At 53.4% G+C, this 23,880-nt stretch overlaps 1 protein-coding gene across 7 annotated transcripts; it reads right to left on the bottom strand.

Moving 5' to 3' along the window:
- Nucleotides 1–1,220: 1,220 nt before the first annotated feature.
- On the bottom strand, nt 1,221–22,262 carry EPS8L3 (EPS8 like 3). 7 transcript variants are annotated; one of them, XM_032249828.1, is made up of 20 exons: nt 15,755–15,898; nt 14,012–14,176; nt 13,624–13,678; nt 13,401–13,465; nt 11,677–11,835; nt 11,249–11,398; nt 11,108–11,163; nt 10,572–10,714; nt 10,365–10,480; nt 9,994–10,108; nt 9,851–9,912; nt 9,524–9,598; nt 9,059–9,207; nt 4,498–4,579; nt 4,072–4,106; nt 3,405–3,603; nt 3,064–3,192; nt 2,392–2,465; nt 1,798–1,930; nt 1,221–1,542 (listed from the first exon to the last, which is right to left on the bottom strand). In XM_032249828.1, exons 3-20 carry the CDS (start codon nt 13,652–13,654, stop codon nt 1,492–1,494), a joined length of 1,824 nt encoding a protein of 607 aa, XP_032105719.1. In that variant the 5' UTR covers nt 13,655–13,678; nt 14,012–14,176; nt 15,755–15,898; the 3' UTR covers nt 1,221–1,491. The 7 variants fall into 7 exon arrangements, with proteins under 7 accessions (XP_032105719.1, XP_032105725.1, XP_032105723.1 ...); XM_032249834.1 differs by having other exon boundaries at nt 9,994–10,060; XM_032249832.1 differs by having other exon boundaries at nt 10,572–10,711.
- Nucleotides 22,263–23,880: the final 1,618 nt, after the last annotated feature.

Here is a 23,880-nt window from a genome sequence, read left to right as displayed (position 1 = left end):
ACTTTTTTCTGGTCCTGGAGGGTTTCCCTGCTTCTAGGGCTCCTTTAGCTCGGGGAGGCCACAGAGGGCGATGGGTTAATATCTCTCCCCCATACCAAGAAATTAACTTTTCTGGGTAACTATTGCCCTTGACAGCCAAACGGTCTCACCTTTTCTCTCTTTTGTGAGGGAAAATTGTTGCTTTCCTATTCTGTTAACAGCTATGACAGATGATTTTCTGAGGCCAGGAACTTGAGGGGATGACATAGGCAGTCTAAAAATAGGGCAGTTTGGGGCCCAGACAATGTTAGGGTCATGGACAAATTCAGCTAAGAGAGATTTAAGGGACCATCTTAAGAACCCTCGAATCCATAAATACATTGGGCCTTATCTGTTGACTAAATTAATAAAAGTATAGCTACTGGTATGTAGAGAGGGGACTCCACTGAGATTAAAGAAAGCCACTTTTACTAAAAAATATAAGAAGCTATGGACAGTCCAGACTCTTTGCTTAACCTTTGAGAAAACAGGGACCCAAAAAGTGAAATGACTTGCTAGAGCTCACCCAGCCAGCTGGTGAAACTGATCAAAGCCTGCAGCTGTCAGTCCTGGGGCTCTTTGCTACTGTGAAGTGGTGTGCCTGCAGCTGTGCTGGGTGCCTTGGAATATACTGGGAGACATGTATGCATGAAAAACATGGTGAGCATAGCCTTATTTTGGAGTTTGTTTAGAAAGAGTCAGGAGAGCTCGGGCCATAATTCTTTTTTTTTTTTTGAGACGGAGTTTTGCTCTTGTTACCCAGGCTGGAGTGCAATGGTGCGATCTCAGCTCACTGCAACCTCCGCCTCCTGGGTTCAGGCAATTCTCCTGCCTCAGCCTCCTGAGTAGCTGGGATTACAGGCACACGCCACTGTGCCCAGCTAATTTTTTGTATTTTCAGTAGAGACGGGGTTTCACCATGTTGACCAGGATGGTCTCGATCTCTTGACCTTGTGATCCACCCACCTCGGCCTCCCAAAGTGCTGGGATTACAGGTGTGAGCCACCGCGCCCGGCCGGCCATAATTCTTAAATTCTGATTCCAGCTTGAGGTTGCAGTGTGAATGTCCACTCACATTCAAATAATCTGGCTCAGTGATGGATATAGGCTTGCTGCTGTTTCATGCCCAGTGTCCCAGCCCTTCCTACCTCCCTGTCTTTGGTCCCCCTCAGGCCCAGAAGAAGCTGCGAGGGAGGCACAGAACAAGCTTGAAGATGCTTTTATTGAGAAGGAGAGGGACTGAACAGATTCCTGACAAGCTTAGGCATAGATGTTCCAGGTTTGGGAAAGAGAAAAAATAAATAGTGGTTACTGGGGAGGCTCCAGCACAGCCAGAATGGGCACTGTTTGCTTCAGCCTCTGGGCCTGTCCATTGTTTTTGCTGTGTGAGCTGGGGTGTGGGGTTTGCCGCAAACTGGGATCCAAAAGAGGAATTCTTGGGGCTCTAATGGGAATCAGATCTGCCATCTTGCATCAGAGGGGCCTGGTTCTTGGAGGGGTCCAGTCTAATGACTCAGGGCTTATCTGAGGAAAGAAAAAGATTCAGGTAAGCCTGGTAGCAGGTGAGGGATCTGTGGAGCTTGTGCCACTAGTAGGCTCGGAGCCTCAAGGTAAGCCTGAATGCATGAAGCTAAACCCCTGGGCGAATATTCTGTGCCCAGCACCTGACACACTCAGTTCTGCCCCCAGGCTGTACCTGCAGGCTTGTCCTCCTGGTACTCTCCCTCACCCAGGTGCACCAGACACTCTCACTGGGAGTCAGGACCCCAGGGTCCTCACCCCCAGCAACCTTCTGACAGCCTCCAGCCGGGACAGGATTCTTGGGGTCTCCTGTGGACATAGCATCTGTAGCTCCCCAGGTCTCATGCGAAGTAGCTGGCTCCCCGTCAGGGACCCAAGGGTCTTCACCGTGCTGTGAATAAAACAGCAAAAGCCATCAGCGGTGGGCTGGAAGGACCCCAGGCCTGAGCATTTGAGTAAAGAAGGGGCTCTTTGGGCTTGGAGGTTGGGGTTACAGAAAAATTTATGGAGTAGGATGTCTGAGAGTGAAGGAGTAAAGTTAGCATTTGGCTCCAGCCAATTTCAGAACTTCCAGGTTTGAAAGAAGTGCTCTGGGAGAGAATCTCCTGGCTGGAGAGGGGCGGTTGAGCTGGCAGCTAGGGTTCTTCCCGAGTCCACTCCCCGATCCTTGCTGCCTTTGCCACGTCAGGACTCACCACTTAATCTCTAATCTAGGCTTGGACAAGCCTCTGCTCTGTCCTGTTTAGCTTAGCAGAGACCGTGCTGGAATGGGTGTGTTCCAGGTCTCTGGGTTTCCTTGGTTAGCCCTTTACATAGTTTCTCCCTCCACATCCTGAAGGGCCAGGCACTCACAAACTGGAGAAGTTCTCTGTCTGCAGCCAGGCTGTGACCTCTTCAGGCTTCGAGCTAAGTCGAAGCATTGGAACCTAGAATCGGGAGAACCAGGGGTCAGAGTTAATTTCTTTTTTTTTTTTTTTTGAGACGGAGTCTCACTCCTGTTACCCAGGCTGGAGCGCAATGGCGCGATCTCGGCTCACCGCAACCTCCGCCCCTGGGTTCAGGCAATTCTCCTGCCTCAGCCTCCCGAGTAGCTGGGATTACAGGCACGTGCCACCATGCCCAGCTAATGTTTTGTATTTTTAGTACAGACGGGGTTTCACCATGTTGACCAGGATGGTCTCGATCTCTTGACCTTGTGATCCACCCGCCTCGGCCTCCCAAAGTGCTGGGATTACAGGCTTGAGCCACCGCGCCCGGCCGTCAGAGTTCATTTCATCTCACAGCCAACCACAGGCTCTAACATCTGGGCCCATTCTTCAGGCTCTCATCAAATCACTTCCTTACTCTGGCAGGGAGCTGGTCCTGTTCTGTGCTCTGGCCCCATGGTAAAGTTGGCACACACTGAGAGTGCAATAGTATGGTCTAAGTCAAACCAGGACTACCTCCTCTACTTGTCATTGAATCCTCCCACTCCCATCTCCAACGCAGGACTTAGGGCTCTGGATAGTCCAGGCTGGGTAGTACCCGAGAGGATGACTGGCCCTGGGTCCCAGGGATCCCCGACTGTAGGGGCTCCAGGATGTTGCTGGGAATGTAGCCGCTCTGTCCCGCCTTGTTCTTCACCAGCCACCACCGCTTGCTGTGGTCCAGAACCTGCCAAGAGTCACCACCTCAGTCCCCTGAGCCTCTGTCCAGCCAGCCTTCCCTCCCCACACAAGGCTTTTTCCTTCTGCCCCTTTCCCACCCTCCTTCTCCCTCTCTAGGCCACCCACCCTGGCAGCCCCATCCCCGGACCACCCACCCCTGGCTGCCTGCAGCTTCCACCAACCACCACCTCCTTTTCTAGCCTCTGGCCCAAGCCTCACCTCCAGCTCCTCTCCCTGGACCACAGTCAGTTCCCTTGGGTTCCTAGCTTCAAACTCGTACAAGACTTGCATTTTCAGGGCTGGCTGGACAGGTGTAGGGCTGGTGGGCTGGGAGTTGGGGTCCCCAGGCTGAGGATCGTGGTCGTGTGTCTTCTCCTGAGCAAAGTGTGAGGTGCTCCCTAACCTATGACTTCCCCTCCTAAGAAACAGAGTCAGGATGGCTGGTAGCAGGTACCCCCCAGGTATCTCCTGCCTGCAGTCTGATGGTAACTCTTGGGTTTCTATAGAGTCTGCTGACAGGTCAGTGTTAGGTGGGGCTTGGAGTGTGGCTTTTTGCCGGCAGGAGGGCTCTGAAATGTTACTGATTTCTGAAGACATTTCTGGGGGTGGAATTTTCTACATCTGAGCTCTACCCTAAGCACTTTATACTTGAGTTTGGGAAATCGGAGTCATGCGTGGGTAGTATCATGAGAAGAAGGGATGAGCGCCTAGGAGGGTAGAACACTGTTTTTCACCTAAGGTAGGAGAGGGATGTGCTTGTGTATGTTTGTCTGGCTAAAAGAGACCCTCTTGGCTCTCTTGAGATGTAGACAGCCAGAGATCCAAAGGAACAGCCCTGTCTGTCCCTCCCCAGGACCATGAAGTCCCTACTAAGCCCAGCGCATACCGAAGGGAAGCAGAGTCCTGGTATCCTAAGAGTGCCTGTAAAGGACAGAACAGAGAGTGAGTAAGAGCAGGAGGCAGCCAGCATGGTGGGAGGGAGCTGGGGTATCTGACCACAGGCATTAGCAGCTCACACACAGCTGCCCCCGTCCCCTCTCCTGCCTCCCCCAGTATACAGATACAGATACCCACATGAACCCACCCACCACTTGGAGATGGGGCCTCAGAAATTGAGCCTATGTCCCAGCCCTGAGAGTCCCCCCAAATGTCTCCTGTTTGCAGTCTGGCGGTGACTTCTGGGTTTCCATAGAATTTGCTGGCATGCCAGTGTCAGGTCACGCTAGTTGTGTGACCATGGTTTGGATGGGGAAGGCAGAAACTAGCCAGGGACTAGGGCTGTGGGTAGGGCTCTAAGCCAAGCTCCCCTTACTTGGCTGGAGGGCTCTGGAGGTTGCCAGCCATCAGAGAATGTGGGTTGGTAGGGCAGGGGCTCATCGCCTGTCCAGTCGGCCCTGAAGACGGAAGCAAAGCTGAGTTCACATCCTCTCTGTGCCAGGCAGTGGGATGTGGAGAGGGAGGAGATGACAGGGCCTAGCCTCAGGAATCTTCTGGCTAATAGGTGACATGGTCCATGTGCACAGATGAAAGGCCCCAGGACACCCACAGAGGAGCAAACAGTTAAGCCTGGACATATCCCACGGTGCAGGTGTTTTCGGGCCAGCCTCATTTCTGCCTGTGAGGTAAAGATATACCACCCCCGCAAGAACACGATGGCCCATTGCACAGGGCTCAGGAGGACCATGCTGTTTGTGGCCTTCAGGCTTGCCCTGCTTGGAATATTTTCTACTTGTCTGCCCAGGGAATGCCCATTCATTTCTTTGAAGAAGTTCCCCTCCTTTCTTCACTGGGGCAGAAGTAAATATTTTGCTGAACTTGGCACCTCCCTGGATTATCATCACACTGCATTGCTCAAGATTCTTATCTTTTTGTTTCTTACTATGTATAGATCTCAGATCTCCTTGGGGGCTGATATATAGAAGGCAGCTATTAAGTGTTTATTCAATGGGAACAAAGGAACGATTTCCTCTTCTGAATCTTCTTCTTTTTTTTTTTTTTTGGGACGGAGTTTCGCTCTTGTTACCCAGGCTGGAGTGCAATGGCGCGATCTCGGCTCACCGCAACCTCCGCCTCCTGGGTTCAGGCAATTCTCCTGCCTCAGCTTCCTGAGTAGCTGGGATTACAGGCACGCGCCACCATGCCCAGCTAATTTTTTGTATTTTTTTTTTTTTTTTTTTTTTTAGTAGAGATGGGGTTTCACCGTGTTGACCAGGATGGTCTCGATCTCTTGACCTCTTGATCCACCCGCCTCGGCCTCCCAAAGTGCTGGGATTACAGGCGTGAGCCACCGCACCCGGCCCTGAATCTTCTTAATTGGTTCCTTCTGTGCCTTAGAACATGCTTGGGTCTTGACTCTAATACTGCCCTTTATAGGCTGTCATCCTCTTGAGAATGTGCCGTTATCCTCTGCCTATATATTCTTGTCTCTGTTTCTTTCATTATTCCTGCAACCTGGTTTCTATCTCTGCCATTACTTTATTGAAACCAGTCTATTTAAAATCCTGATTGCAAATTCAGCGGCCTTGTATGGTCTCTGTCCTTCTGGATGACCACAACATTTAGTGTTACTGATAGCTTTGGGTCAATTTGCTTAAAATCAAGTCATCTAAATATAATTTGCCTGAAATTCAACTCTTTTTTGAGGGTTTTTACATTTCTTTAGGTATTCTATTTTCTATGTTTCTGTCTTTCATTTATTTCTGGTTAAGAAATTAGAAAACATCTAAGGGCACATCTGACTTAGTATTACATTTAAAAGTATTTATCAAATGTACATCATTTTATGAATACTGAAGTTGTTTGCATCTTTGTGGGTATTTAAAAAAGTTATATGTGCTAATCTGTTTTCCTAAGGACTCAAATTGTTGAAGTAAGGCTGGGTTTTGAAACACAACATGGTGTATTCAACATGGTTCTTCAATGTTAAAGTGGCTGAATGAAAGAATCGGAGGCCTTCTTGTTTGAGTCTATTGCAGAAACTCTGTTTTCCTCTCCTGCTAGTGCCAAACAGATACCAGAGCTATTCCCACAGACGGTGGGAGCCCAGCACAGCCCTAAGAACTGTGAGACTGGCTTATGCAGGTACTCTTAGTCCAGTGTTCTGGATAACTGAACACTGGTATGTGATTGTCCAGAATTGATAAGTGATTTCATTTAGTGACTGCACTGAGAGTGCATAAAAATAAATGGTTGGCCAGGCACGGTGGCTCACGCCTGTAATCCCAGCACTTTGGGAGGCCGAGTAGGGTGGATCACAAGGTCAGGCATTTGAGACCAGCCTGGCCAACATAGTGAAACCCCCGTCTCTACTAGAAATACAAAAAAAATTATCTGGGTGTGGTTGTGGGTGCCTGTAATCCCAGCTACTTGGGAGGCTGAGGCATGAGAATCGCTTGAACCCAGGGAGTGAGGTTGCAGTGAGCTGAGATTGCGCCCTGCACTCCAGCCTGGACAATAGAGCGAGACTCTGTCTCAAAAAAAAAACCCAAAAAACAAAAAACAGGTGGGGCGTGGTGGTTCACACCTGTAATCCCAGCACTTTGGGAGGCTGAGGCAGGTGGATCATGAGGTCAGGAGTTCAAGACCAGTCTGGCCAAGATGGTGAAACCCCATCTCTACTAAAATTACAAAAAAATTAGCCAGGTGTGGTGATGGGCACCTGTAATCCCAGCTACTCAGGAGGCTGAGGCAAGAGAATCGCTTGAACCCAAGGGGCGGAGGTTGCAGTGAGCCGAGATCATGCCATTGCACTTCAGCCTGGGCAACACAGTGAGACTGTCTCAAAAAAAAAAAAAAAAGATTGTTGTGGGTGGAAACAACCCATGTGTCCATCAACAGATGAATGGATAAACAAAATGTGTCATATCCATAACAATGGGATATTATCCAGCTATAAAAAGGAAGGCCATTCTGATAGATACTACAATATGGATGAATTGTGAAGACATTAAGTGAAATAAGCCACATAGGACGGGACAAATATTGTATGATTTCACTTATATGAGGTTCCTAGAAGAGGCAACATATTTCTCAGGGAGACAGAAAATAGAATAGAGGTTTCCAAGGGTTGAGGAGTGGCTAATGGGGAATTATTGTTTAATAGGTACAGAATTTCTGTTTGGGATGATGAAAAAGTTCTCGAAATACTGTAGACAATGGTGTTGGTTGCACACATTGTTAATAAACGTAATGCCACTGAACATAATACACTTAAAATGGTTAAAATGATAAAAATGTAAATTTCATGCTATGTGTATTCTACCATAATAAAAAATAAATAGTTTTGAACTATAATTCATGTCTTAAGACAAACTGGACAAAAAATATTGCAAATGAGGCTGAATTGAAAAGAACTGATCATGCCAGGTGCAGTGGCTCACGCCTGTAATCTCAGCACTTTGGGAAGCTGAGGTGGGCGATCCCTTGAGCTCAGCAGTTCAAGACCAACCTGGGCAACATGGTGAAACCCTGTCTCTATAAAAAATAGGAAAAATAGCTAGCCATGATGGTGTACACCTGTGGTACCAGCTCTTTGAGAAGTTGAGGTAGGAGGATCGCTTGGAGCCAGAAGGTGGAAGTTGCAGTGAGCTGAGATCATCACGACACTGCACTCCAGCCTGAGTGACAGAGTGAGACCTTGTCTCAAACAAAACAAAAGTGGTTACTAAGCAAATAAGTCCGAGGAAAAACTCACTTCCTTGTTGGCGTTTCTGTTTTTCAAAAGCCTTCTTCTCTCTTGGTTTTTATCCCTCTGCTCTTCGGGTACTCCTTAGCTCTCTGGAATTATTCTCTGCTTTCTTAACCCTTTTTGCATTTGCCATGTAGAAGTTGCCAAGGCACTTGCCTCCTCTCTCATGGAATAGAGCAAACTGTGCTTGTCAAGGTATATTCAGGGGCTCCCTCTGGAGTGCTCCCCAGTAGCTGTGCCTCCAGCCATCACTTCTGTGCACCCCCTCTCAGCTGCCCGGCCACCAGGCCTCTGCAGAATGTTCCAAGGATGCCTCAGCTCAGAGTGCCCAAGCTGGTCCCTCCCACTCCCCTGGCTCTCATCTGTTTGGCTTTTTGTTTCGTTTTGATTTTTGAGACAGAGTTTGGCTCCTGTCACCTAGGCTGGAGTGCAGTGGCATGATCTCGGCTCATTGCAACCTCTGCCACCCAGGTTCAAGCAATTCGCTTGCCTCAGCTTCCCCAGTAGCTGGGATTACAGGCATGCACCACTATATTTAAGTTAATTTTGTGTTTTTAGTAGAGATGGGGTCTCTCCATGTTGGTCAGGATGGCCTCGAACTCCTGACCTCAGATAATCTGCCCACCTCGGTCTTCCAGAGTGCTGGGATTACAGGCATGAGCCACTGCGCCGGCCCTGTTTGACTTTTTTGTCCAGCTGCCTGTCTCACAGTTACCCCTGCAGAGAGTATCTCTTTCTCTCTTCACTCCTGGCTCATTGGTTGCCAAGTCTTACTGACATTACATTTCTTATGTCAGTAATTCTCTTATGTCAGCATCTCTTATGTCAGTAATTCTTAAATTTTGGTCTGGATTGAGACAAAGTTTTCACTTTGTCCTTGACAAAAATGAAAAAATATTTTATTAGAAGGTTACCATCTCCCTTTTCTTGGGAAAAACTGTTCTTTTTTCTGAGATAACATGTTTCAGTGTGGGTGATGGCAAGTGTGTGCTTTTCTTGTTTTAATAAACCATTTGTACTTAGCCAAATAAAAAGTTGGGAACTCTGTGTAGAGTCCCCTGAATTGCTCTGAGATATTTCTGGTTTGTGACAATATAGACCCTCAATACAGAGCCACCTCTGATGCCCTGCCTGATGCCTCCATTCACCTCACTCCCGATTCAGTTCAGGCCTTATCTTCACTCACCCACTAGTTGTCCATGCCAGGCCCAACCCCATCCAGAGGTTACTCTCACTTGGGGTTAGACAGGACTGCAGCAGGTCAATGGCTTTAGAGGTGAGAAGGGGTGAGATCACTTGGGCCGCTAGGCCAGACTCAGGGCACTTGGCCAGGATCTAGGGGAGAGATGGAAGGTGTCAGGAAGCCTAGGCTTGCACAGGGCCCAATGAGGGTGGGAAAGGGCCCAGAGTCCCTGGCTTCCCACTTTTGCAATGCTACGCTGTTACCTCCTGCAAGTGGCCCCATCTGCCTTGGGTCTGCTGCTCCTTCCTGTCTCCCTTGGAGCATTGGTATCCTTGGCTCTGGCCCCAGCTCATCTGGTTCCACCCTGGCCCCTACTCCCCATCCCTCTCCATCAGCCTCCTTTCCTCCCTCTGCTCCTTCTTGACTTCAGCCTGTCCCTCTTCACCACCCGGTCCTCCCCTGACTCACAAAGTTCAGAGATTTGAAGAGGATGTGCACAAGCTCGGGGGCACTTGTCTCTTGCAGCCAGGCAGCCAGCCTTCCCTGGGGACAGAGGGAAGCCTGTCACCATGCCTCACCCCACCCCACCTTCACCAGGACCCCAGGGTACCAAAATTGTTTTATGCCTTGGCTGGGAGGCTGGGTCTCCCCAAAAGTCCCAAGAGGGGAGGGGAAGTTCTAGGGGGAGTAGATGGAGAAGAAAAAAGCTTGGAATGGTTGAGTCCAAACAGCAGAGGGTTACTGGGGAGGATGAGGAAGAGGGGAGGCCCAGTGAACGTGTGGGGAGCCACATACCAGGAGGTTGAAGCTGTACTTAATCTTCTGGAAGCAGTCAGTGTACTGTGCCTGTGTGAACCCTGGGAGAAGGGGCCAAGGCAGTGGGCCACCGATCATCCTGAAACACCCCCTGCTCCTCTCCCGTGGCCCTCCAAACTCACCTCCCTGATTCTTGTTTTTTTTTCCAAATTTCTTCTTCCTGCTCGTCTTTGCCTGGGCCTCTTCCAGCTTTCCAATGAATATCTCAATGTCCCTTAGGACACGGTTCAGTACTTCCTGGGCCCCAAACAATCCACGGCTTGGAATGGGCAGTTGGACCCACTCTAGAAACCCCAACACTGCCTCCCACACCCCTCCCACCACATGCCCCAGCCTCAGGCCCAGCCTGGAGTATGAACAAGCCTCTCTGGCCTCCTGGCCCAGGCCCTGGCCATCCTGGGACCCCGGCCTCCTAGGAAAAGAGGGAGGGTTGGTGTCCTTCTTTCTCCCAGGCCCAGAAAGCGTCAGCAAGCCCAAGACCGTCCGCAGTTACCTGGTCCCTCTCTGGGTCCTCAGGGGAAGGGGACCGCCTTCGAGGAGGCAGAGTGAAGGGACTTGGTTCTTGGGCACTGGGGTGGTGTGGCAGGGGCCTTGGGGATGGTGGGAGGCCTGCAAAGTAAGGAGGCCATGAAACTAGATCTTAGATCTTTGACTTTTAATCAAAACCTCTCTTCCACCTGCCCCCATGTCCTAAACTTACTATGCTCCGGGGTCCTCTGGTGGGGCTGTTCTGGAAGGGGCCCCCACTCTGGATAGGGTGCCTGCTCCATAGGGAGTGGCCTTTCCACAGGAGGCCCCCTCCGTCTGTCCTGGTCTGGGCGAAGTCCTCCAAATCGGGGTCTGCTGAGGACATGGTAGATCCCACATCTTTGACAAGGTTCTTGGGAGAGAGGCCCTGCCCACGCTTCCTCTCCAGGACTCAGGGGCACCACCACCTCTCTCCAGGAGCTCCACCTCCTGCTCCCTGGTCTCCTTCTGGACCCACCCCTGACTCCACCCTACCTCATCTGCCTACCCTCTGGGCCCTCTCAGTTCCCATTGCAGTCTCTGGACAGCCTCTAGTGCTCCCTGGGCCCAGCCCCTTCCCTGTACCAACCTCTGTCCTGGCTCCTCCTCAGTCCAGGCCCAGGTTGGTTGGGCCACAAGCTCCTGGGCTCCCCAAGATATGGGATCAGAGTCTGGCCCCCAAGGCTAAGCTGGGAGGACACACAAGTGGGCTGGGCAGAGGCTGCCTACCTTTGCTCCAGCTCTTCCTCCAGAGCCTTCTGCAGGCCTGTCCTCAGTCGCTCTGCCTGGGAAGCAGCAGTCAGGCAGGCTAAATGTGTGTGTGGGGAAGTGGGAGGCGACGGTCGTTGAACCCCACCCCTGACCACTCACCCCTACTTCTTGACACTGGAAGAGCAGAGTGCTTGTGCCTGGCACGCCCGACTCCTGCACGGTGATGGACAGGATGGAGTTGTAGGAACATGTGTTGAGCGCCACATTCATGGCCTGGATGCTGTCCAGGCGGTAAGAGTCCAGCTCCTCCTGGGCCGGGTGGAGAGGTCAACTGTGAGGCCACCAAGAGCCAGGTGTGGCTTCCAAGAGCTCCTGACCAGCTCATCTTAGCCCTTTGGTGGCCTGGGGCTGTGGTGTCATCTACCTGACTCTTGTGCCTCTGTCCCCTGTCTCTTCCTAGGCCTGGGTGTGTGTTGTATGTGGGGAGGGTGGCTCCCCTTTGGGGCCTGGAGGGTGGAGTTCAAGAACTGGTGCTTGCTTCCCCACAGCCCAGGCTGGCTATAGCTGGGTCTGGTGGGAGGGCTGACCTTGGTCTCAATGTCCAGCAGCTGCAGCCAGCCGTCCCTGACCTGCAGGATCAAGTCTTGGCTCCACACCCGGCCCTGTGCATCCATCTCCAGCAGCTTCTGCAAGGCATCCTTGGGCTCCTGGACCCTCTGACTCCCCAGCTTACATGTCATCAAGTGCTGCAGGGAGAAGGGGGGTCCCAGGACTGGGAGAAAGCTCAGAGAGGGGGACCACAGGCGTGCTGGGTACAGGAAAGGCAGAAGACAAAGGAGACATGTCCTTGGCCCCCTTGAGGTGGGAGGTTCCAGGTTTCAGATAAAGCAACTTTCCAGGGCCAGTGTCGAAGCACTTGGGCCAGGGATAGGGGCTCCAAGTCTGGGTCTGAGAGGCTGCAGGAGGGGTTTGAGGACGCTGGAGGAAGGACAGGCATGGCCTTTACTAGTCCAGGCCAAGTGAGGCAGCTGGGTGGTGGCGGATGTGGGCTCTAGCCACCCAACAAATAACATCTCTGGGTGGGATGCAGGACCCTCAGTTCTGTCCTCACTCGCCCAGCATTCCTGTCTCCGTCTCCCTGGTTCATGCCTGGAGGTACCATCGTGACCTCAGCTCCACTCAAGGCCTTGCCTACTGCCAGGCTGACCATTCACCAGTGTTTTGTGGTTATTTACTCTCCTTAGGGAGACCCCTCCCTTCTCCCAGCCAAACACTACCTTCGCAAGTCCCTTTCCACCCAAGTTTCTTGTCGGAAGGAGATGCAGCCTGCCTCCTGCCCCTTGACCCCACCCCACCCCCGCCCAGGGCCCAGCTTCTCTCCCTGTTTCGGCACTGCCAGCATGTTCAGGAGCCTGGCAGCATGAGCAAACCCCATCCTCCTGAACATATCTCCTCTTACTCTGCCTGCTGGGCCTAAAAGAAGCCTGTTCCCAGCCTCTACCCTCCAGAGAAGCTGAGTCCTCCTGGCCTCTCCTCGGCTGGCTGGGGGAGCCCTGCCTCCGCTGCCCTGTGGGACCTGCAGACCACCGCCCCAGCTACCTCCATGCTTGTTCTCCACTGGGGCCCTAACAAGTGGTGCCCAGGACAGGATGGCTTCTACCCCAGAGCTTCAGCCTGACCCTGTGCCTGCTCTCCTCTACCCTCGTAGCCTGCACTTCGCCTTCACCTTGGTGTCAACAGTGCTTCAGGCACCTAAATCTTGCAGTGCTGCTGTCATCCTCTCTGGCAGGCCCAGAGACTCCATTCTAGCCTTGGCGCAGCTTTGGAGCTGCTCATCCTCACCCTGGAGGCTCAGGCCCAGGTGCCTCCCATCTTCAACCATGGCCCGCTCAATCTCCCACAGGGCCAAAGACCCCACACACTCCTGCCATGCAAGGTCCTGGGCAAGGAGCAGCACCCCGGGGACTGGTGCAGCAGGGGATGGGAGACAGGTGGGGGTAGGTGGGAGGGTGGTTGCAGGTGTCTCCTAGCCCCTCCCACTGTTACTACTTCCTGTCTGGGGACAGGACACCCACCCACCTGACCTCCAGCCAGGCCCTCTCTGCTCACTCGGACCGCCCCTCCTCCTCCCCGACACGAAGCAGATGCTCTGTCAGGCTTGCTGACTCTGAGTCCATGGGACCTGGCTGGGTCAGGCTGGTGGCTTTCCGGGCAGGGACTTGTGTGAGGTGTCCATGTTCTGGCAGGGCGGTGGGCACATGGGAACACTTGGGTTGGGTTGGACACGGCCCGGGGCTGCAGAGGTACTCACCTCCACCCTGTGCTGCAGGAGGGTGGGCTCTGAGGTGAGGTTCTGGGAGTACTCCTTCCGGTGCACTACAGGGTCACAGAGCAAGGGGCAGGAGGCAGGCAGAGAGTGAGGTGAGACTCAGGCCACTGCTGGGGGTAGCTGGTGTGAGGAGGGGGGAGTGGAGGGCAGGACGTTCGGGGGGCTCAGCGGGAGGGCAGGGGAGAGGGGCCTGCCAGGAGCTTACAGTAAATGGCTCTGCTGCTGGGCCTCGACATGCTGATGCTGCTGAAGACGGCTCCCTAGAACCCAAAGTGAACCAGAGGCAGCCATGAGAGCTGGGGAAAGGGGTACCAGGCACAGCAGGGCAGGACAGTTGCTATCGCTCTGACCTGGGGCCTCTAGGACCAGACCCAAAGCCCCTGACTCCAGGGGCCCTTTCCAGAGCCATCTGCAGCCAGCATCCTCCACTGAGGAGCCCTCCATCTTGGCCGGGCCTGGAGGCCCCAGGGGGAGGGAAGGGAGGGCAAGGGAGGCCACAGCATGGCTGGGCCCCAGGGCAGGCTCCAGGCCTCCCATTGTTTGGCCAATAAAGCTCATGCCAAGGAGTCCAGGAAACTTGGATGGACAGGGACCCGCGATCAGATCCTATCCTGGGCCTGGGTATGAGGGACACTGGAAGAGCAGAGGGTTCTGCAGCTGACCCCGCCAGAGGAGGCCCTCTTGTTCAAGCCTGTTTCAATTCTGCAAACTGGGAGGACACTGATGCTGGCTCTTCAGCTGCAGACCCTCTGGGAAGACTGCATGCATGCGTGGGCATACTCATGATGGCACTGCAGGACTCGCCAGGGAGCTGACCTCCCTGAGCGTCTCCCCAGGCTTCCTGGCTCTTTGCTTTTTGTCCTCTGTATCCTCTGCCCAGGTCCTCTTCCCACCCCAACCCTTTAAATTTCAGCTCAAGGATCACCCTCTTGGTGAAGCCCTCCGGGACCATCCAACCCCACCCTGCCCAGGGTACCCTCCTAATGCTGCGCTGGACCTTGTACATTTCTCTCCAGCAACTACAGTCACCACGGGGCTGAGAGCCTGATGTGGAGCCCCTTACCCACATCTTAGCAGTTCCTTCCCACTGAGTCCACTTGCACTTACTTGGTGCCATCATTGTTCTAAGGGCTGTACCGTCAGCCACTCTAATCCTCAAGACAACCTCACAAGGCAGGTACCGGTACTGTCCCCATTTACCACAGAGGGCTCTGAGGCTCAAAGAAGGTACCAGGCCTGAGGTCACAAACGAGTGTTTAACGGAGAGCGAACCCAGACCTATCCGACTGCAAACTTCATGTTTTAATGGTTTACAAACATGCCTCTGCCCCTGGGCTGTGTGCTGTCACAGAGGGAGTCTAGAGAACATACATGTTGAAATGGAGTGGAATTAAATGTCGTGTGTGTGTGTGTGTGTGTGTGTGTGTGTGTGTCTGTGTGTGTGTGTGCGCTGGGGTTGGTCTGAGCGGGTCAAGGGTGTGTGCTATCTGAATGAGGTTTGTGGGTATCCACATGTCTACATGGTGCACCTGAGTTGTGCAGAAATACTGGGATACCCTGGGTACGTGCAAGAGAGCAGCCCACACCCTTGTTTATTAGGACTGTTATGAAAATGACAGAGGATCTGATAAGATGACTCAGTGTGGACGGAAACAAACTGCCAGTGAACCATTAAGGGAACGTGAAGGGACGGCCGGATCTCTGGCTTCCTTGTTTGGGAGAACCCTTTTTCTTTTCAGGGGTAAGGGGGGTCTAGAAGCCTGCTCCCCTCCCCCAGCCTCCCTAACCCCCATTGTGACACTTCCTGCTTCTCCATGCTCTCCATGTGGAAGAGGAAGTGAGGTCTGCCCCTGGTCAGCCCCTGGTCAGCCCCATTCCCCATACCCCACGCCCCACTTCCCCAGTACCAGGGTGGGCCCTGTGGGGCCCTGTGGGTAGCTCAAGGTGGGAAAACAGTTGCTGCCAAAGATCCCTACCCCAGGAAGGGAAGAGGGGACTGGTTTGGCCTGCCTTGCCCCTTAGGGCTGGGGGAGCTGTGACAGCCCAGTTTTCCCCTTTAAGCCATAGATGTAGGAGTTTGGAGCAGGGAAGGCCATCAGCTCACAGACTCTGGGGTAAGCATCCCAGAAGTCCTTCTGAAGGCTGGACCTTGCTTTGCTTTCCAACTCTCCAGCCAGCTGCTGAGTCCCAAGCCCCTCTTTGGGCTTGATCCCCTGGGTAGCACCTGGGAACAGGTGGGAGATCTGGCCTGGGAAGCCACTGAGTTGCCCCCAACTGCTCTGGGATCCCCTGTGACTGGGCTGGGCCCCGATCTTGCCTGGGGGCCAGTCTCTTACCTGTGTGCCAGTGAAGCCAGGTGTCTAGTCCTCCGAGGGGGCTGGTCTTGGAGCAGGTGGTCCCGGGCTGGTGGCAGAAGGACAGCGGCTCCTCTGCTAGTGGCCACAGGCAGAGCCTGCCTCTGATGAGGCTTCGGAGGCAGCCACGCCTGTGCTCTTTGGACTCTGGTGGGTGGGGAGGTCTCCTGGCCACTAACTGCTCAACATCAACCTGGACGTGCTGACAGGTGTCCCCAGCTTAGCTAGAGACCTCTGCTTCCCTGTTTCCCCCTCTACTAGCCTTGGTGTGTGGCCCCCTCTTCCCTCTGCCTTTTGGGTGCCTACTTTGGGGAATCAGATCAGCATTAGGCACGGGGCTGGACCAGAAGGAGAGAACACACATGGCGCAGAGAGGCTGGGCTCTGTGGTCAGGGCACAGGTCGGTTGGAGGCGGACCCCAGGCTTGCAGGAAGCTGCGGGCTGGCATGTGTGCCATGTGTGTGCGTGTGTGGTACCCATAGGTGTGTGATTCTGTGTGCCTGGGTGGTGCCCGTGAGCAGGACATGGATCTTGTCAGAGAAGATGGGGACTGGGGCGCAGAACCACATGGGGTGTTACATGGAGGGCTGAGATTTCCTCCGGCAGGGTCACGCATCCCGTCCCTTCCCACCCAGTGGTTGCCCCTTTACCCGCCCCATTCTTGCTCTTGCATTCTCCTTCCTTCTCTACCCCATCTTGTGCCCAGACCCCTGGTGGATGCCTGGCTGGCTTCAGCAAAGATGGGAAACTGAGGCTGGGATCTATCTCTAGTCATGAACTTACCCACTTCCCATACTTCATGGTATTGAAAAAACTTTCTTGATACTCAGGGTAGGCCAGGCTATGTGCCCTCTGGGAACTCACCAGTATGACCAGCGAGGCCAAGTGTGAACAGAAACCAGGGAACAGGGCAGGAGGGGAGGCGGGGGTGGGGGAGGAACAGTGAGCCTCGGACCTTCGTGGGCAGAGTGCAGGGCCCCGGTGCAGGGCCCTGTGATGGAGTGTCCTGTGGAGTCTCCTCAGACATCTGCTTCCGTGGAGCCCCACAGGGAAGAGGGACAACAGGAAAGAGGGAGAGGCCATGCTTCCCATACCTGGGGATTTGGGGCCATAGCCGAAGCTTCTGCACAAAGCTCCAGGTACCACAGCAGTTCTTTTGCAAAGGAATTCCTGCTGAGGCCCCAGGAGTTGGACTTAGGTTGGAGGGGAAGGAAGCAGGACTCAGAGGGTGTCTCCTTGAAATTGTGGGGTTACAAAGGCTGTGGGACCTCATTCATTCATTCATTCATTCATTCCACAGTTTCCTGTAGAATTGAGGACTTCCTGCCTGCTAGGCACTGTGAGAGGCTCTAGGATCCCTCTGGAGGGCTTACAGACACCTTGGAATTCAAGCTGAGTTCATTATTTCTCAGCAAACAATCTCCCCTCTCATGTTCCCATCTCAGGGAAGGCACCAGCCCCTAACTGTGTGTTCTAGCAGGGAGCTGGAGTCCTCCCTAAGTCCTCCCTCAATCCTCACACCCGATGCACTACCCCTCCTGGCAGTCCCACCTCTGGGGCAAGTCCTAAGGGTCCTCCTCTCTGCTCCGCTGCTCAGACCCCGCCACACCTTCTGCATTTGGCCCTGCTGCAGTCTCCTCACCCAGGCCCTCACCTCACTCTTGTTCTCACTGATCCTTCCTGGTTGCCAGTAGGGGAAGCTTGCTTTCTTTCTCTCTCTCTTTCTCTCCCTCCCTCCCTCCCTCCCTCCCTTCCTTCCTTCCTTCCTCTCTTTCTTTTCTTTCTTCTTTCTTTTTCTTTCTTCTTTCTTTCTTTTTTTTCTTTCTTTTTCTCTCTTTCTTTCTTTTTTTTTTTTTTTTGAGACAGAGTCTCACTCTGTCTCCCAGGCTGGAGTGCAGTGGTGCGATCTTGGCTCACTACAACTTCCACCTCCCAGGTTCAAGCGATTCTCCTGCCTCAGCCTCCTGAGTAGCTAGGATCATAGGGGCATGCCACCATGCCCACCTAATTTTTTTGTTGGTATTTTTAGTAGAGAGGGGGTTTCATCCTGCTGGCCAGGCTGGTCTTGAACTCCCGACCTTGTGATCTGCCTGCCTCGGGCCTTCCAAAGTGCTGGGATTACAAGCGTGAGTCACTGCGCCCGTCTAGGAAGCTTTCTTAACTGGAAATTCGATTGTCCACTCCCTTACCTAAAACCCCTTTCTGACTTCCCGCTGCTCACAGGACAAAACCCAAACTCCTTCTCAGGGTAGTTGAGGTTCTTGATGAACTCAAGGACGCTGCTTCTGAGTCTGGCCTTATCTCCCCCCGCATTTCCTGCCCCTTGTACTTTATACTCAGCTTGGGGCATGGCTTGTAATTCCTTGAAGAGTCACGCCCTGGTACCTGGCTAGCTGCTGTTCCCTGCCTGGAATGCCCCGTGGAAACACTGTATCTTTATGCTTCCAGTAAGCCTCCTTCAGAAGCCTTCCCGCTGCCCGGTGGCTTCCAGACACCTTGTACACACATCTTGCTGTTACTGCATGTATCACACTGAGGGGCATATCCCCATTAGACTAGAGTCCCTGATGACCCAGATTGTTTTCTGCCACAGTCTAGAGGAAAGGACTTGTAAACAGATGCACTGTTTACAAAGAACCCTACTCTGCCTGGGGGCGTCAGGGAGGACTTCTCAGAGGAGGGAATGCAAGGGCTGGCCCTTTAAGAACGCACAGTAATTCAGCCAAGAGGTGAAGTGGGCAGGAGTGCAGGACAGAGGGATTGCAGTCCTACTGGATGAAGCAGCCTGGGGAGACGTGGGGTGTGGCGTGAACTGTGTGTGTGCACGCATGTGTGTGTGTGTGCATGTGTGTGTGGCAGGGGGGCGGTGGCAGATGACAGCACAGGGGTGCCCTCATCACCTGGTGGTAAGTGGAGTCATTGAATGGTTTTGCACAGAGGTGCAACAAGAGGGCTGTCGGGTCTCTGTCTTCTGGAAGACTCTGCCGCTTGCTGGTTCTCAGCATATAAGGAGAAAGCTGCGGTGGGGTGGGATGTTGGATGGACCCAGGTGCACAGGCTTTAGGCTAAGAGGCCAAAGAACCCCTCCCTCCACCCTGGCCTGGGTCAGGAAGCAGGGTGGGTTTCTTGGATGCTCCAGAGAAGGCCCTGGTCAGAGCTGGGAGACTCTGGATGGCTCTGGGGGAAAGAGCTCCGTGACCATGGAGGGCTGTGTGGGAGGTAGGGCAGGCTCTGGTATTCAGAGGTGAATGGTTGTCGCCTCACCCACAGAACCAGACCCCAGAGCAGGGTCCAGCCAGTGCCTCTTGCTGGTGGACTGTGTGGATGTGGCATAGCCTCAATGTCAATAAGGGGCTGGGCCCTGAGTTGTGGTGGTCCTGTCCAGGGGCTGACACCCGGCCCTGTGGCTGCTGGGGAGTCACAGCACCCATCCCTGCCCCTGCTTTCCCCAACCCTGGCACGGGGGTAAGTGGCTTCTGTGAGCGAGATGGAAGAGTAAACAAGACAGATGATGTCCCTCCCTCTAGAGCTAGTGTGCCAAGGTAGAAAAAACAAATGCATCTGAAGATAATCAGGGTCCTGACAGGTGACAAGAGGGAAATAAAGAGAGTGAGGTGGATCACAGCATGGGGATGGGAGGGTGTTTTGGAAGCTTGATGTCAGAGAAGGCTTCTCTGAGGAGGGGAGCTTCAAGCCGAGCCAGGGATGGGAAGGAGCCTGGGAGAGGGGACCAGCAATGTGAAGGGCTTGTAGCTGGGAAGGAATGCGCTGGGGAAGAGGTGACTGAGATGGGGTGGACAGGGGCTGGAGCGCGCAGGGCTCTGTAGACCGTGGCCAGGAGCCTGGCTTTTATGCCAAGGGCAGTTGGAAGACATGGAAGGGTTTTAAGCAGAGGAGTGGCATGATTGGATTTGTATTCTAGACACAACTCTGGCTGCGGTGAGGAGAATGAGCTGTGGTGGGAGGCGGGACAGACTCGGGGACCACTGAGCAGCTGCTGCAGGGAGGACAGTGGGGCCAGGACACGGAAGGGCAGGGAGGATGGAGACTCAGGCTGCAGGTGACACAGATGGGACGCGCTGTGGATTAGAATGGGAGGTTGAGAGGGCAAAGGGGGACCTATTAGGACTCAGGTCTTTGGCTTGGACAACTGGGTGGGTTGCGGTGACATCTGGCGAGATGGGGATGAAGAGAAGAGGGATTGGGAGATGGGGGAAATGAAGGGTTTCTGTTCCATTCTGGATGGCCTCAGTTTGAGAGGTGTCTTGGGCCTCTGGGTGGAAGTAGCAGGAAGGCAGGGCCAGGTGTCAGAAGCTCAGCAGAGTGCGATGACCACATGCAGCATTCGGAAGCATGTGGAGAAAGATGAGTTGATGATTTGGGAACGTTTGCAGTGTAGAAAATGGTAGATACTTGGCAGCTGTGAATACATGAATAACATTCAGAGGCCTAAGACTCATGAGACCACGTGGGGAAAGTGTGTAGATAAAGAGAAGTGAGCTCGCGACTCATCCCAGGCGCTCCAGGATTAAGAGACTGGAGAGGAGGAGGGGAGACTAAGGGCCGCCAGTGAGCAGCAAGGAGAGCCGGGAACAGGGTGTTTCAGAGGGAGGGGGGACGCCTGGGCCAGGTGCCGCTGGGAGGTGGGGGAAAGGCTACCCTCTGTGTGTTTGCGGGGGGGCTGGAGCCAGCTGGGGACGACTGAAGGGTGTGAGGATGAGGAGGTGGGCTCTGAGTGAGCCGCCCAGTGTAGACAGTGGGCATGGGAGGCTTTGCTGGGGTTGGGGTGGTGGGCCAGGAATGAGATCCCCGAAACTTGTTCAGATATGTTGAGGGTGGAAGACATCTTGGCATAATTGCTAGTGGGAACAAGCTACTGCAGAGACAGACGAGACAACACAGATCCTGGGCGTGTGGCGGGAGGGAGGGTGGCCTCTGTGGCAGGGCAGGGCAGAAGGGGCTTGTCTCAGGAGCCTCTGGCTAGGCCCTGGGCCGGACTCTGCTGTGCTGCCCACCCCTCCAGCTGCCTGCCTTCCCCGATAAAGGCAGAGGAAGGGGCTGGGGGAGGGCGAGTGGGTGATTTGAAGACAGGTGGGTGATTTATAGCCCACAATTACAAGAGGGCCAGCGGCTTGAGTTTTCAGGAAAGAAGGCCAGGCCTTACGTGCTTCCGGAAGCTGCTCTGTCCAGGGGCGCAAGACTGGGGTTGGGATCTGTGACCCACCCCCATTTTCTTTATTTTTTTTATTTTTATTTTTTAGACAGAGTCTTGCTCTGTCACCCAGGCTGGAGTGTTTGTTTGCTTGTTTGTTTGTTTTGAGACAGTTTTGCTTTTGTTACCCAGGCTGGAGGTCAATGGCACGATCTCAGCTCGCTGCAACCTCTGCCTCCCAGGTTCAAGCGATTCTCCTGCCTCAGCCTCCCGAGTAGCTGGGATTACAGGCACCCGCCAGCACGCCCAGCTAATTTTTGTATTTTTAGTAGAGACGGGGTTTCACCACGTTGGCCAGAATGGTCTCGAACTCCTGACCTCAGGTGATCCGCCCACCTCAGCCTCCCAAAGTGTTGGGATTACAGGCATGAGCCACTGCGCCCCGCCCCCACACCCATTTTCTTAGCTCTCCTGGGTGCCTCCGTTTAAACCCCAAACCTGAAGCCTGTGTTCAGTGCTATGAATTCTCCTGCCTTTTCCAAATCGCTGAGGCAACTGATGTTGGTCCAGATGTTTTTCAGTTCCCGATTCTGTGCCTTGGTTCTGCTCCTCCCCAGCTTTGGATCCCCTTGGTGGCTCCTACACATGCCCGCTCCTTCCTTCCCTCTCTTCTACATCCCATCCCATCCAGGAAGGCAGTCCCAGAGCCTGGATTCCCCCAGCCCATCGCTCTGACAGCCCTGGAGGAAGGGACCTCAGGGACAGCTGGAAAGTCCTTCACCAGAGGCCAGCCTTGGAGTGGGATTCAGAGCAGGCTTTTCAGGAGAGCTGAGCTGGAGAGGAGGAGAGGAACCAAAGGCCAGGCAGCGGGTGGCAGCTGAGGAAAGAGCAGCCTCAGGAAAAGCAAGCTCTCAGGGATCTCAGGGGAGGGGCTTGTAGCTCAGCCTGTGGCGCAGGTGGGGAGAGACAGGGAGAGGTGGTCCTATCACCATGCAGGACCCTGCCCTGCGCCCCCTCCAGGAGCTGGCAGCACCGAGGCTTCTTCCTGGGCCGGGCCTGGCCAGCGGCCATGGGCATGGAGGGGAGAGGGCCTGACCAACACTGTCCGCTCCCGCAGACACTTCTGCTTCTGCCCCCACTGGAAACACAATGCCGCCATTCAGATCCATGGGGTGAAGGGATGTTCAGTGATGTGGAAAAGCTCACCATTAGCAGTAGATGAAAAAGACAAGTTACAAAATGGAGATCTTAGTTTTGGGAAACAAGCAAACACACAAATAGGTAAACTGAAACCATATAAACTGAAACAGAAAAATCTAAATGAAACCTGTCATCAGAGGCATCTAGACAGGAAGGACTGCAATTAGGTAAATAGCCAAACCTAGAAACTTGATGATGTAAATGTTTACAATGGTGAAAAAAGCTTCTTACAAGATGGTAATACTCAATTATGTTAAGAAAAGTTGTAATGAAAATCTAAACAAAAAATGTTAACCATGTAAATTTAAACATTTATCCAGCACTTGCTCAATGACAGACACCCATCTAAGTCTTTACCTCAAATGCTCACAACAGCCCTTTGAGATAGGCACTGTTATTTTCACCTCCAGTTTACATATGAAGAAACGGAGGCACATAGATGCACAGAGAGGTTAAGTAACTTGTCCTGGATCACACAGCCAGAAGATAGCAGGCTTGTGATTTGCACCCAAGCAGCCTGTCTTGAAGAAGAGACATGAGAAGCAACAGTGCTAGCTATCTTCAGACGTGCGTCTGTGTTGGGGTGTAGGGAGGACTTCTCTGTGCTTTTACTTTCTTTGTGCTTTTCTATATTTTCCAACTTTTTCCCCAAAGAACGTGTTATGTTATTTTTGTAACCAGTGCATCTCCATTCCCATGCCACCCCACACAGAATAAATGGCAAATTTTAAAGTAACAAAACGAGACAAAAATGTCCCAGAAAGGGACTCCTTCTGCTGCCCTGGGATTCTGTCCTGCTCCCCAGGGGTTGTCAAAGGGTGAGAACAGTGGCCCCGGGACTGGGAAGGCCAGCGGGAGGGTTCAGCTCCCCTCTGTCTGATGTGTGGCCCCTTCATCGTCCCAGAGGCTCTGGGCTATGCCCCTGAGGAATTCCTAGGTCTCAGGCCAGAGCCAGACCTCATCCCGGTTGGCATTGAGTGGTCCTGACCTTCCTGAGCTTCGGGGAGGTGTGCGTCTCCATGTGCGTGTGCGTTTGTGTGTGTAGGTGTGTGCACAGAGCCAGCATGGAGGAGTCTGGGAGCCCCCTCCTTGGTTTCTTGGCACCACATCCCGAATATATTCCCACGTCTGCACAAAGCAAGACTTCCCCCTGCACCCTCCAGCTGCTGAGGAACCCTGCTGGGGACCAGAAGCTTATCACCTCCCCAACAATGCAGGCCATGAAGGGTGCCTTCCGTTGCACAGAGGGAGGGGCTCAGCTTCAGGAACACGTGGTGGGAATTCTATCGCTGGCTCTTAGCCATGTGGCCTTGGAACCTGAGTTCTCTGAACTTCGGTCCATCATTTGTCAAAAGGGCTGATGATGACTGCATGGTTCACATAAGACAGATTAGTCACATATCTGGAGCAGGGGCAGGGCTCCATAAACAGGCTCCTTAAAGTCAGCCTCGCTTTAAGGCCTTCCTCTGCTGCCAGCCACCCCTGTGATGCCGCCCAGAATAGATCTGATCCCTCTGAGGCGCCTCTTCCCCAGCTCTTCCGCCACCCTGGATAGCAGGCTGCCCAGGCTTGCTGCATCTTCATCTCTCTAGAGCAGTTTTCTCAAATGCCTGGGAAACCTGGTTGAAAATGCAAAGTTCTAGACTCTATCCATGGAGAGTCTGATTTAGGAGTTCCAGGAAGGAGCCCCAGAATCTAATTTTTTATAATCTCCCAGTGGTTATAAGTGCTCTGCCCCCTTCCGGTTGGCAATGTC

The sequence above is a fragment of the Sapajus apella genome, unplaced genomic scaffold (assembly GCF_009761245.1).
Source record: "Sapajus apella isolate SASKATOON/1434 unplaced genomic scaffold, GSC_monkey_1.0 scaffold69, whole genome shotgun sequence".
NCBI lineage: Eukaryota > Metazoa > Chordata > Mammalia > Primates > Cebidae > Sapajus > Sapajus apella.
Note: the sequence above shows the minus strand (reverse complement) of the source record. Positions and strands in the feature narration are given on the sequence as shown.

Coding starts and splice junctions, on each gene's coding strand:
- EPS8L3 (XM_032249831.1), bottom strand. CDS start 13,654: ATGTCGAGGCCCAGCAGCAGAGCCATTTACT. Junction 11,836..13,400: donor TCCTGCAGCACAGGGTGGAG/GTGAGTACCTCT, acceptor TTCTCCCTGCAG/CACTTGATGACATGTAAGCT. Junction 10,481..10,571: donor CCAGAGGACCCCGGAGCATA/GTAAGTTTAGGA, acceptor CTTACTTTGCAG/GCCTCCCACCATCCCCAAGG.